Below are 12413 nucleotides of genomic sequence, written 5' to 3'. Positions count from 1 at the left end.
AGTATTACAAAATACCGTTGATATTGTTAATAGACTGACTGACAATTTACTTGTTTTTGTTTTTAAAAAATATTATCAGTTTTGAGATTTAAGCAGAATCCCGTTCAATTATTAAATTTACTGTGTAAAAAGTAAATAATACAGAGAAAAAAATACTATATTATATAGGAACTGTTTTATATACGAATCTCTCAAATAAAGCCAATAATCACGTGGTCTTTAAAACGATGTTTTAAATTTGGAAAATTGTTTCTCCTGCTTTTCTAAAAAAAAACCGGCAATCTCTTTTAAAGCAGACTTGTCCCATTTTAAATCTCAGAATTGGTATAACAATTTTAAGAAACAGTAATTTCTCCATACCGATTTTGGTTTGGATTTACAGAAAATTTAATATACAGGATAATTTCTATTAAACACACGTTCACACTAAGCCTGTAAAACAAATTGTGAAAATTCCGTACAAAATGTACGTGTGTGATGATCGAAACGTGGCTCGAAGTTTTCTCCGGACGTAATCTAATTCGTCATCTTGATTTCCACTATATTATATCATTGAATACAAAGTGATTTTTTTAACGTAACCACCTTCATTAATGATTACATGTAGGTACTGACGTAATCATGACGTCAACTAGATTATTTGCTTACATGGATCATCCCCAGATTAACAACATTACATATAATATTTCATTCTCAATTTATTTTTTGCCTTGAGATGCTTCCCGTAAATCTTTCTCATCATTAAATAGTCTATTTGAAGTTTAACAGTATCAATTTCAACAAATTAGATTCATAAATGTGACGTAAAAAACAATAAGTTACTAATAACAGTTACTAATTTTTTTTTTTTAATGTAATTCAAAACGTTATTAAAACTGGAAGAAGAAATTATGTATTGACTAAGAGTAATTTATAAATGTATAATTATAAATAAGATTTTTTTTTAAAATAAAAATGTCCTTAAATCCACAATATATTCACAAATTGTATAAACACAATGTTTTTCTTAAATGTCAACAAAATTACAAATATATACATATTACAACTACAAGTTTTTTATATATTAATATTTTATTCTTAATTTTTTTTAAATGTCTTTAACTTTGTCAACAGATATGAGTTGGGTAAATTTTCAACGGCCTTTTTTTAAACAACGATTTTAAAGGACATATCAATGGCGGCGATACACTTGTGAATGTAAACAATATACCAAAAGTAGTCATTATAATACCAATTTTAAGTATCAAAACACTAAATCAACAATTAATATCTAAAAATGCAATTAAATAGGTAAATAAAAAAAATGGATGTATGAAAAAATATTAAATCTATCTTTCTTATATTTATATTTTTTAACAAATATATTAAATCAAATTTATTGTTTATCATATTTATTGTACAGTAGTAGATTATTAACAGCATGTTTGTGATTTCTTCTATAAATTTTATAAAATAAGATATATAAAAAACTATATATACTGCATACCTATAATTTATCTGAACTTTAGTTATAAACAAATATCAAAATACTTCCAAGTAAAGGAATACTAAAACGTAAAACTTTGGGGCAAGTCTATCAAAATGTGATCACTCTAAAGATATGCGTGTTGTATTTGGTAATGCCCAAACAAGTAGACCACCAAATACCATTAAAATTGCAACCATAAAAATAGGCACTGCACAGTAAACGTTAATAAGTGCACCAAAAACCAATGTACTACAAATTGCACCGAGTCGATTAGCTAAGGCTATCGCACCGATAGCAGTGGATCTAAAATACAAACAAAAATTGAATAAAATAAATAATTTGTCATTTACTATGTTGAAAGATAGGTCTACACTTTGCCTGTATCCTACTACTGTAGATGTAATAAATTCATGAGAACACGGTACAAACATGGAGCTCATTTTAACCACATCTTACCGCTAGATCACAAAAGCAGTATACTTTAAGATCGTACAAGCGGTAATGGTAAGTGGAAAATCGGGTAGCTTGTTCAACGTAGAGTCTGTATCTATCTCCAACGGCAACCGCTCGTTCACTCCGAGTTTTGTGTAAATGGCCATAAGGAATACCATAGATTTTACATGTTTATTATCGTTACGGCTCGTCTGTGTAAATTGGCCGTTAACATTCCAAATTTAAACTAAGTTGTTCCTTTAGTGCATTAAAACATATATTATATACATGGTCTACATACAAGAAAAATAGATATAAAAAATAAATAAACTTTTACCTGAGATGAGTGGGATAAAGCTCCACTTGTAAGACGTTAAATGAATTCCAAGCAATTGTACTAATACCACCAAATATGCACGACATGATAAGCACTTGTGTTCTGTTTCTTACCAACCAGATAAAGAATACTGAAATACCTGACAATATCAGGCTGCTACCTAAAACATAATAATATAGCTTTTATACAAACATGGAAATGGGTGGTCGAGTAGTTAGGACACTTGACTGTCATACAGGGAGACCTGGGTTCAATTCTCGACAACTTCCAGTCCACTCAGCTGTAAATGAGTACCTGGTTGAAAATACTAGGGAGGATAAGGCGGCGTGGAAAGGAACTGGCCACCCTACCACATAATGCCTAGGCTTAAGTAAACAGCTCATTACCCTTACCTTTATACAAACAACGTGTTTATCTAAGGCTGTGTTTATACAACACCTTAAATTTGAAGATGTCTTTCATTTTTAGGGTGTTGTAGGGCCGAGGTCAACCCTCCAAAAACTTTGCAGCTATATACATTTTTGGTCAAAATGTTCACAGCACATATGTTTATTTAATGAGAGGTCAAAACAATACCCTGGGGACACTTCCAACACATCAACCGGGAATCCACAACATTTTAAAATTCAGCCAAGTAGCCTGTTTCCGAATTAAAAACATATTTCTCGTATGCGTGTTTGATACTGTATGTGTAAACGCACCCTAAGATACTTTAAAATAATGAGTAAAACTTACAATTAGCCGATTGGGGGATATGTTATGTTTGTATGAAATGAGTGTGAATAGTCCTATTCTTAAAAACTAATCCCATTTTCCATGATTTTTTTTATCCAGCCAACGGACCAGAATGCAGGATCAGTGTGAATGCAGCTTTAACCAAAAAAATTCTAAAACAAATGGTAAAACTAAACTTACTAACGAGTGATCTTCTACCAACAACATCAATTAAACACGTAGCTATTATGTTACCAGGTAGATTTGACGCAGCAGTATAGAATGAATCTTTATATACTTGTGGGTTATACTCAACAACACCATTGATACAAGTATCATTAGTATCGCTAGAATTACTGACACGACACGCTGAACCTGTTATTTCTACTTGTTGGAATAGCACTGGAAACCAGATGTACAATCCATAATAACTGTAAAAACAAGGGGTGAAATTTATATCTATGCTGTACAATTTTACAATATAAAGTACAGGGAAGACTGAAATTACTCTTCCCTGGAAATATAAAATACTTTTTAACTTTATATACAGTATTTGCATTGCGTTAAATTTACAATCATATTTTCATCCACTAAATTTTAATATAATTTATTTACAGTAAACTCAACAAATTGTTCCATTTTTTCAACTTAATTTAATTATTATTTAATAATCATCATGAAATACACAAACCAATTAAGGTGTATGTTGTAAAATCATAAACTTGGTGTTTCTGCATATTTTCAGTAAGTTAATTGATTGGAAATTGGTAAACCAGTTTTCTAGAATAGTTTGCAAGACATTGTCTTATATAAAAATTCGTTTTATGAGTAAACAACCAACTAACTATATCAATCATTCACATCTCTGCTGTTCCTATATATTAGTATACACAGTGATATTTCCTATTGACAATGCATGTTTGTCTTCATGTTTAATATACAGTTATGTAAGTATGTTCACCAGGCTGTTATTAAATAGGGCCTTAGGATAATTTTTTATGAGTAAAAATTTGAATGATTTAATGAATTTAAAATGATTTATTTCAAAACCGATCATGTACATTATTTAAATATAGCTGTAGGAACACATTTTTTGTTCTCATTGTCAAGGCATATTATATCATTTTGAATAAAGGATAAAGGAATTTTTTAAAGTTTTATTGTTATAATAGTTTATGGATGCCTTAACAATTTGTGGTATTTTTTATCAATTCTTCAGTTCTTTTTATAATGTATAACAAACTTCTTGATAGTCAACTTGGCAATACAAAGTGTACAAAACAGGACAGGGGCTGCTCAAAATGGCTGCCATCTGTTCAAAATCATTATTCAGTACATAACCGCACGAATACAATATATTAATTATATTATCATTGGTAATGGTAAAAAAATGAATAATTCCTTGGTAAATAAGTCTTCAATTTTACATATGGCAAGAGTTGCTTAACAAATTCTCACAATGACACATTCAATACATAACATAGGAGTTAACTCTCTAGTTTAATTATATAACCCCTTTTACTTTATCTTAAAATACAGAACCACTTACCCAAATGATAAAGTAGATATAATGATAAGCTGCAATATAGTGATTTTACAAAGTTTCTTGTCAAATAATTCTGCAGTAGACCTTAACATTCCTATTAAATTGTCCTTATAGTATGCTATCCATCCTAAATTACTTGATAGTGAGACTCTCTGTTGTATTTGATCTTCACTTGCAACACTACGTAAGGAAAAAATCTATAAAAAAATATTAGTTATTTAGGTAATTGATTAAAGATGTATTGTCCCCTGAAAAAATAATTCTTAAAACAATTTGTGTTGAATATGCCATTTTAATGTCCCATAATAGTTATCCACTTTGACCAAAAATTGGATTAAAAAAAAAAATTTTTTATCTGAAAAACTGTAATTTAAAGCAAAAAATAGTCAAATTGGCGGCCAGCCCATGGGTTTTTGGTTGAATTTAACCGTTTGTTTGTCATTTTGTAAGTGAAAACACTATTTTTTCCAATTTTTTTTCTATGGAAGTGATTAATTTTATTAAAACTACAAAATAACCTATTCAAAGTTTGATTTAATTAATCTTCATTTTTCATGTTTTTGGGGGACAATACATCTTTAAAGTGTAGTAATTTATAATTGCCAAATACCAAACATTATTTTCAAAAAGCAAATTGACCTCTTAGTCTTGAGGTCCTTATTCCATATTTAAATAATTTACTGTATCTGTTACATTACAATATTGGAATTAAAATTGAACAAGAACAACAAGTTTACAATTAATTTAAGACAATGTAACCTATTTTAGCTATATAAATAGGTTGGCACTTTATTTCACAATGTGTTCTGCATAAAACTGTGTACCAACATGTCAATGTTTGGCCAAATATAATCTTCTTAATAAAAGTAAAAAGTATGGTACTATATTACAATAGTAGTAATAAAAGGTACAAATTCGTCTTTAGTTACACAGCAATAATATAGAAAGAATCAGGACTTTCATAAAAATTGACCTTGGATTATTTGACGTTAATGTAGCAAGGTCATCTTCTACAATTCTAGAATAGAATAGAAACTAAACTATATTTCTTTAAACAAACCTTAAATCCTTTTCTTGTTCCTTTATTTAGTAACCACATTGTTTTAAATGCTTTTAGTGCTTTATCTTCCTGACCATTCTGCAAGAAATATTCATAATTGTTTCTTGTTACTGATTACCTAAATATTTATATAAACTATAAAAATAAATCTTATTGGACCAAGTACTAAAGAAAATATATTCAACCAATAAAACAAAAATTGCAAGTCACCACAACACATTTTAAAGTGCAGACCTAAATTAAATATATTTATAAATATATTGAATTTGGGTCTGCTTTTTACAATGATAATATAAGACAAATATGAGGCATCGCTATTGTAGAAAATACATTAAAGAACCATTCAACTGTATTGGTATACATACAAACAGTGTAAATGGATAATAAAATAAAATGTCTTTGACTAGTTGCAGACCAAATAAAAACAGGGCTCAAAGTTGTCTTTTTTTATCCACGAACAAATCTAACTCACTCACTGTGTAACAAATCTAACTCACTCACTGTGTAACAAATCTAACTCACTCACTGTGTAACAAATCTAACTCACTCACTGTGTAACAAATCTAACTCACTCACTGTGTAACAAATCTAACTCACTCACTGTGTAACAAATCTAACTCACTCACTGTGTAACAAATCTAACTCACTCACTGTGTAACAAATCTAACTCACTCACTGTGTAACAAATCTAACTCACTCACTGTGTAACAAATCTAACTCACTCACTGTGTAACAAATCTAACTCACTCACTGTGTAACAAATCTAACTCACTCACTGTGTAACAAATCTAACTCACTCACTGTGTAACAAATCTAACTCACTCACTGTGTAACAAATCTAACTCACTCACTGTGTAACAAATCTAACTCACTCACTGTGTAACAAATCTAACTCACTCACTGTGTAACAAATCTAACTCACTCACTGTGTAACAAATCTAACTCACTCACTGTGTAACAAATCTAACTCACTCACTGTGTAACAAATCTAACTCACTCACTGTGTAACAAATCTAACTCACTCACTGTGTAACAAATCTAACTCACTCACTGTGTAACAAATCTAACTCACTCACTGTGTAACAAAAAATGATGATACGATAAGGGACGCTTGAGTGTCTACATGACATTTATTTCATGTCATGTGACACACAATCGACCAATGCAATCTAGTTAGGTGTGTTATAAAATACACTTACCTCAAGTAAAAACTTGGGGCTCTCAGGCATAAAAATGAATGTTAAAACTGACGTAAAAGCAGGTACAACACAACAGGAAATAAACACACGCCAGCTAGTGTAGGAAAAACCTTTACTTGAGTTATTTATACTTTTTGGAATAATTATCCAAGCGATTCCTGCTGCGATTATGTTACCACACATCCAAAACATAGACAGTAAGCTTATCATTGCACCTCGCCACTTTTTAGGCTGAAATTCACCAAAATAACTGAAGATCACTGGAGTGGCTCCACCAACACTAAAATACAAAGAAACACATGCTTACTTTATTATAAGATATGGGGTTTGAAAATTTACATTTCTGTAAAGTTATATAAACAAATACCTTACCCAACGCCACTTAAAAAACGCATAAGAACAAAAAGCCAGTAACTCTGTGCAATACTCGACAACAGACCAAAGAGGGCATTGCATGACAACGACCACAGCAGAACCGAACGACGACCTCGAATGTCACTCAGAGCACCCCAAACATAACCACCAACCATCATTCCTGAGGAAAGAACAAATTACGAGAATTCAAAATACAATTTCAAAATTAGAACTGAACTAGTATCTAAACTTGTGTATGCATTCAAGTGATTTTGTTTTAATGATTAACCCAAAGCTCTATCTACACTATCAAACTAATTTGTGAAGTGTCCAAATATGGTAGTGATATTCCCAAATAGGACTGATATGATCCATATATGGGCACATCACATTTTGTTCACATAAAGTTTGATAGTGTAGACAGAGTTCAAGAACATACCAAAGTACATTCAGCTTCAATATATGTATGATGGTAGTAACATTAAAATATTACCCAGAAATATAGCTGCACTGAGTACGCCAAGCTGGAAACTGCTAAGGTCCATCTCACATTTTGCAGATGGTAAGATAAATGATATGCTTAAGGTTTCAACGGCATCGCTGGCGTTTGCCCAACCACATACTGCTAATAGCAGAATATGAAACTTTCCAAAGCCTAAAATTTACAGTATATATAAATAAGAATGAATTTTAATCTTAACTAATTATGACTTGGTTGATTCCTCTACTTAACAATTCATTATTTAAATTAAACTATTGTAAAGGTTAAGAATGATAATTAGAAGAAATGATAATTTAAGAAACAAACCTACCAACAATTTCAATTGATTCATCGTAAGATAGTCCAGAACCATCTAAAAAAATATTTAGTAGTTAAAATTTAAATGATATTTTAAAAAAATATAAAAATGGTCACATACAGCCGCAGCAGTGTTTATAAATTGTATGAGTTTTGATGTGCAGGTTGAATATCGAATTGCTGCACTTTTTTTATTTGTGTGATGTTCAGATAGTATACTAACTAAGCAGGAATATTGATTTATAACATTGAGGTCAGTCTGTATGTAGGCCTAGAAGTACAGTAGGTCGACTGTAGTGTAATTACCTTTGGCTTCTCTTTCATCATCTTCATCCTCAGCATTTAACAACGGAGTGTCTTCCTCAGTTGATAACATCGAGTCTCCTTCAATTCCATATTGTACTGTACTATTGACATCTTCCATTTCAACTGCTTCTGTCCTTCCGTTCTTCAAATTGTTTCGGGCGGGAGAACGATTTGTTGCAGCTGTAGCCGAAGCGAGCTGGTCACCACCAGTGTGGTGCATAGGCCTACGATACGAAGTACACTTTACACACTGTGGTCATTACCGATGATATTATTTAATGTTTGCATAGAGGAATATTAAACCTAATCGCAGGCATCCGCTATATAATGATAAACGATTTGAATACTGTAAACACAATGACAAGGCAATAAAAAAATACCGTATAGCAAACAATACAGAATCTCCGGGTGTGTTTACTATCTTGTATGATATGAAACGTGCGAATAAGGTCAATGAGATGAGGTCACTTTGTAACAACTCAAGCGTGTCATCACAACAAACTTCATTTAAAGATACAGTATTGTCCCCTAAAAAAATTTTTTTACAATTTTTTTTAATATGCCATTTTAAAGTTATATAATAATTATTCACTGTAATTGAAAAGAATACTTATATTGTCTCTCAGACAATGGTTTTTGGTTAAAATTGCAATGAATATTGTTAAACTATTAAATTAAGTTACAATGGATACTGTAGAAAAGAAATAAACATATCTTTTAGGAATGTTTGCATGAATTAAAAATTATGTTGTGGAATCGGTGAGAAATAAAGAGGTGAACACGTTGTTGCAATATGTTGTCTTTATTAGTTTTATTATTCAACAACTGTGTTGGGTTGTCTATAAGAACAAACAAAATACACTAAGTATATAGTTCTGTAGTCAACAAATACTTCGAAACATATGATAATAAAGAATAGTACTACGACTATCCCCTCTAGAAAGACGTAGACACTCGTACGCCGACTCGACTACGAAATGATAACGTACGTCAAGCGAGGTCTAGATATATGAACTTTAACAACAATAAAATATATAATTTTTAAAGGTGTAAACAACTCAAAGACTGCCCCCGCAGACTCCTGGCTAAACATATTAATAAACGATTATAATTAAAACTCACCCAAAGGGTTCCAAATAACAAATAAAGATGATTAAACTGCATGAATATCTCACACGATACCAAATTCAACCTGCGTATTGTACGCGCACTGGCACGCTACTCACAAATTGAAAACAAATGACGTCATGACATCACAGCCCCCTAAAAAAGTGACGGATGGTCACAACTAGTAACAATAAGTAAGTCTACAACTTTAAATGTAACAATGAAAAGTTCATAAATGTCAATTACACTTTAAATTATCAATCACAGTGGTCAAAGAACTTCATCTGATCCACATATCACTACATGTCTAAACGTTCGGTGCTCTTCATTAGCATGATCAACTTATAGTAACCGGTTTCTTAGCATTGGTACCATCTGCAAATCTTATGTCAACAATCCTAACAAGGTCATCTTTCCCTGGATAAACTTTACTGACTTCTGCCATTTTCTAACTACAACGTTTCTTGTTCTCACCAATAACAAGCACTATGTTGCCTTCCATTTAATTCTCCATTTATTTCTGCCATTTAAGTCTTGGTGAGAGCTTATGGATGCACTCCATCCATCGGTGCCAGAAACCATTCATCATAGAGTTACAAATTTCTCTCCGTTTTCTCAAATTTCCATGGAATTCTTCATACGGTACTAATTCCGGACACTGTAAATCACCTCTTCCAATCAGGAAATGATTAGGAGTAAATGGCGGATGATCCAGGGGCGATGATGACTTGGCCGTCAAAGGTCGACTATTGATAAGACCAGATATCTGACAGAACACCGTCTCCCATTCAACAAATGTTAGTCTATCAGCTTTCACCAACTGTCTCATGCCTTTCTTCACCTCTTGAACCATGCGCTCAACAGCTCCTAGGTGATGAGGTCCACCTGGTGGTCCAAATTTCCACTGCACATTATAACGTTGGCATTGTTCTCGTATCTTCGTCTCGTCTAGTCTCAAATTCAACTCATTTATTGTATTGTCAGCCCCTCTGAAACATGTGCCATTGTCACTCACCAACAAAGATGGTGCTCCTCTGATGCAAATCGTTCCATGCTTGTAGGAACGCTTGGGTAGTAAGATCTTGGATACAGCTCTAGTTACGGCACATGTAAAAACTGCACAATATCCTTTTGTGGTGGTATTTTTGTTCAGTTTTACGTTAACTGGGCCCAGATAGTCTACGAGTGTGGAACTAAATGGCGGTGAGCATGGTTTCACTCGGAAGTCTGGTAGGTCAGCCATCTTCTGCTTTTTTGGCTTCCCTTTGTGTCTCCTACAAATAGTAATTGTCGTACAACTGTTTTTGAGATGTTGGTATCCCAAATAATCCAAAACTTCTTTCTGACCTCTGATGCGGTTTTCAGGTGGCCCCCATGCGAAGAGTGTCTGTGTCGATCCCGAACAATCAGTAAAATGATATGGCTTCCCCTCGGTAGTAGGTAAGGGTGTCTTATGTCATACGACTGTGGTGCATTCTTAATCCGTCCACCAACACGGTACACTCCTTCTTTCTCATCGAAGACTGGATCTAGCTTCATGATGTTGTGATCATTGAAATTTATCTCAGCTTGTCCCTGTCGGATCCAAAGCAACTCAGCTTCCTTCAATGCATGGGGTGAAGGCCACTCAGAAATTTGTAAAGTTAACTTCTTTAACCATTGGTTCTTTGGTAACTGCTTTAAGGACACAACTCTTGATGTGACCATCTTAAGTTTTGGCCAACTAGAAAACTTGGGATCAAGTATTCTTTCAAATTCAGGGATAGCCTTTATTTTGAGCGTTAGTGTCTTAGCATTACGGACATGGAATTTCTTTTGTTCTCCATCTTCAGGAGCTACTTGAACATTTGTAGGAGATTTAGGCAGACAGGCTAGACAGACAGGCTAAACAGACAGACTAGACAGACAGGCTAGACAGACAGCCCCAACAGACAGGCTAGACAGACTAGACAGACAGGCTAGACAGACAGCCCAGACAGGCTAGACAGACAGGCCAGATAGGCTGGACAGACAGGCCAGAAAGGCTAGACAGTTCAGACAGACAGACAGTCTAGACAGTTCAGACAGACAGACAGTCTAGACAGTTCAGCCAGACAGACAGTTCAAACAGACAGACAGTCTAGACAGTTCAAACAAACAGACAGACAGACAGTCTAGACAGTTCAGACAGACAGACAGTCTAGACCTGTCTGTCGGTCTAGACTGTCTGTCTGTCTTGACTGTCTGTCTGTCTGTCTAGACTGTCTGTCTGAACTGTCTAGACTGTCTGTCTGTCTAGTCTGTCTGTCTGTCTGAACTGTCTAGACTGTCTGTCTGTCTAGACTGTCTGTCTGTGTAGACAGTTCAGACAGACAGACAGTCTAGACAGATAGGCAGTCTAGACAGTTCAGACAGACAGACAGTCTAGACAGACAGACAGTCTAGACCGTTCAGACAGACAGTCTAGACAGACAGACAGACAGTCAAGACAGTTCAGACAGACAGACAATCTAGACCGACAGACAGTCTAGACAGTTCAGACAGACAGACATTCTAGACAGACAGACAGTCTAGACAGTTCAGACAGACAGACAGTCTAGACAGACAGACAGTCTAGACAGACATACAGTCTAGACAGTTCAGACAGACACAGACAGTCTAGACAGTTCAGACAGACAGACAGGACAGTCTAGACAGACAGTCTGGACAGTTCAGACAGACAGACAGTCTAGACAGACAGACAGTCTAGACAGTTCAGACAGACAGACAGTTTAGACAGGAAGACAGTCTAGACAGACAGACAGACAGACAGTCTAGACAGACAGACAGTCTAGACAGTTCAGACAGAAAGACAGTCTAGACAGACATACAGTCTAGACAGTTCAGACAGACAGACAGTCTAGACAGACAGACAGTCTAGACAGACAGACAGTCTAGACAGTTCAGACAGACAGACAGACAGTCTAGACCGTTCAGACAGAGATCGTGGTATACACGGTCTAATGGATGTCCATCTTGAAAAATACCCGCCACAAAAATGCGAGGAGGCTTCGCATTTTCCTATCTCCTCCTACGATAATTGTTTTTAATAGCTGAAAACCGGTTGAACAGC

General features: G+C 34.0%; 2 protein-coding genes across 2 annotated transcripts; both read right to left on the bottom strand.

The window, feature by feature from the left end:
- Positions 1–759: 759 nt before the first annotated feature.
- Positions 760–9533, bottom strand: LOC140039621 (synaptic vesicle glycoprotein 2C-like). Its single transcript, XM_072085240.1, has 11 exons — positions 9338–9533; positions 8216–8535; positions 7923–7964; positions 7604–7765; positions 7129–7291; positions 6757–7036; positions 5558–5635; positions 4501–4694; positions 3153–3382; positions 2238–2397; positions 760–1771 (listed from the first exon to the last, which is right to left on the bottom strand). The coding sequence occupies exons 2-11, from the start codon at positions 8433–8435 to the stop codon at positions 1588–1590; spliced, it is 1713 nt and encodes a 570-aa protein (XP_071941341.1). The 5' UTR covers positions 8436–8535; positions 9338–9533; the 3' UTR covers positions 760–1587.
- Positions 9534–9836: 303 nt separating this feature from the next.
- On the bottom strand, positions 9837–11029 carry LOC140039262 (uncharacterized). The gene is made up of 2 exons (XM_072084866.1): positions 10785–11029; positions 9837–10596 (listed from the first exon to the last, which is right to left on the bottom strand). Exons 1-2 carry the CDS (start codon positions 11027–11029, stop codon positions 9837–9839), a joined length of 1005 nt encoding a protein of 334 aa, XP_071940967.1.
- Between the last annotated feature and the right edge of the window lie 1384 nt (positions 11030–12413).

Source organism: Antedon mediterranea, chromosome 2 (assembly GCF_964355755.1).
Source record: "Antedon mediterranea chromosome 2, ecAntMedi1.1, whole genome shotgun sequence".
Lineage (NCBI taxonomy): Eukaryota > Metazoa > Echinodermata > Crinoidea > Comatulida > Antedonidae > Antedon > Antedon mediterranea.
Note: the sequence above shows the minus strand (reverse complement) of the source record. Positions and strands in the feature narration are given on the sequence as shown.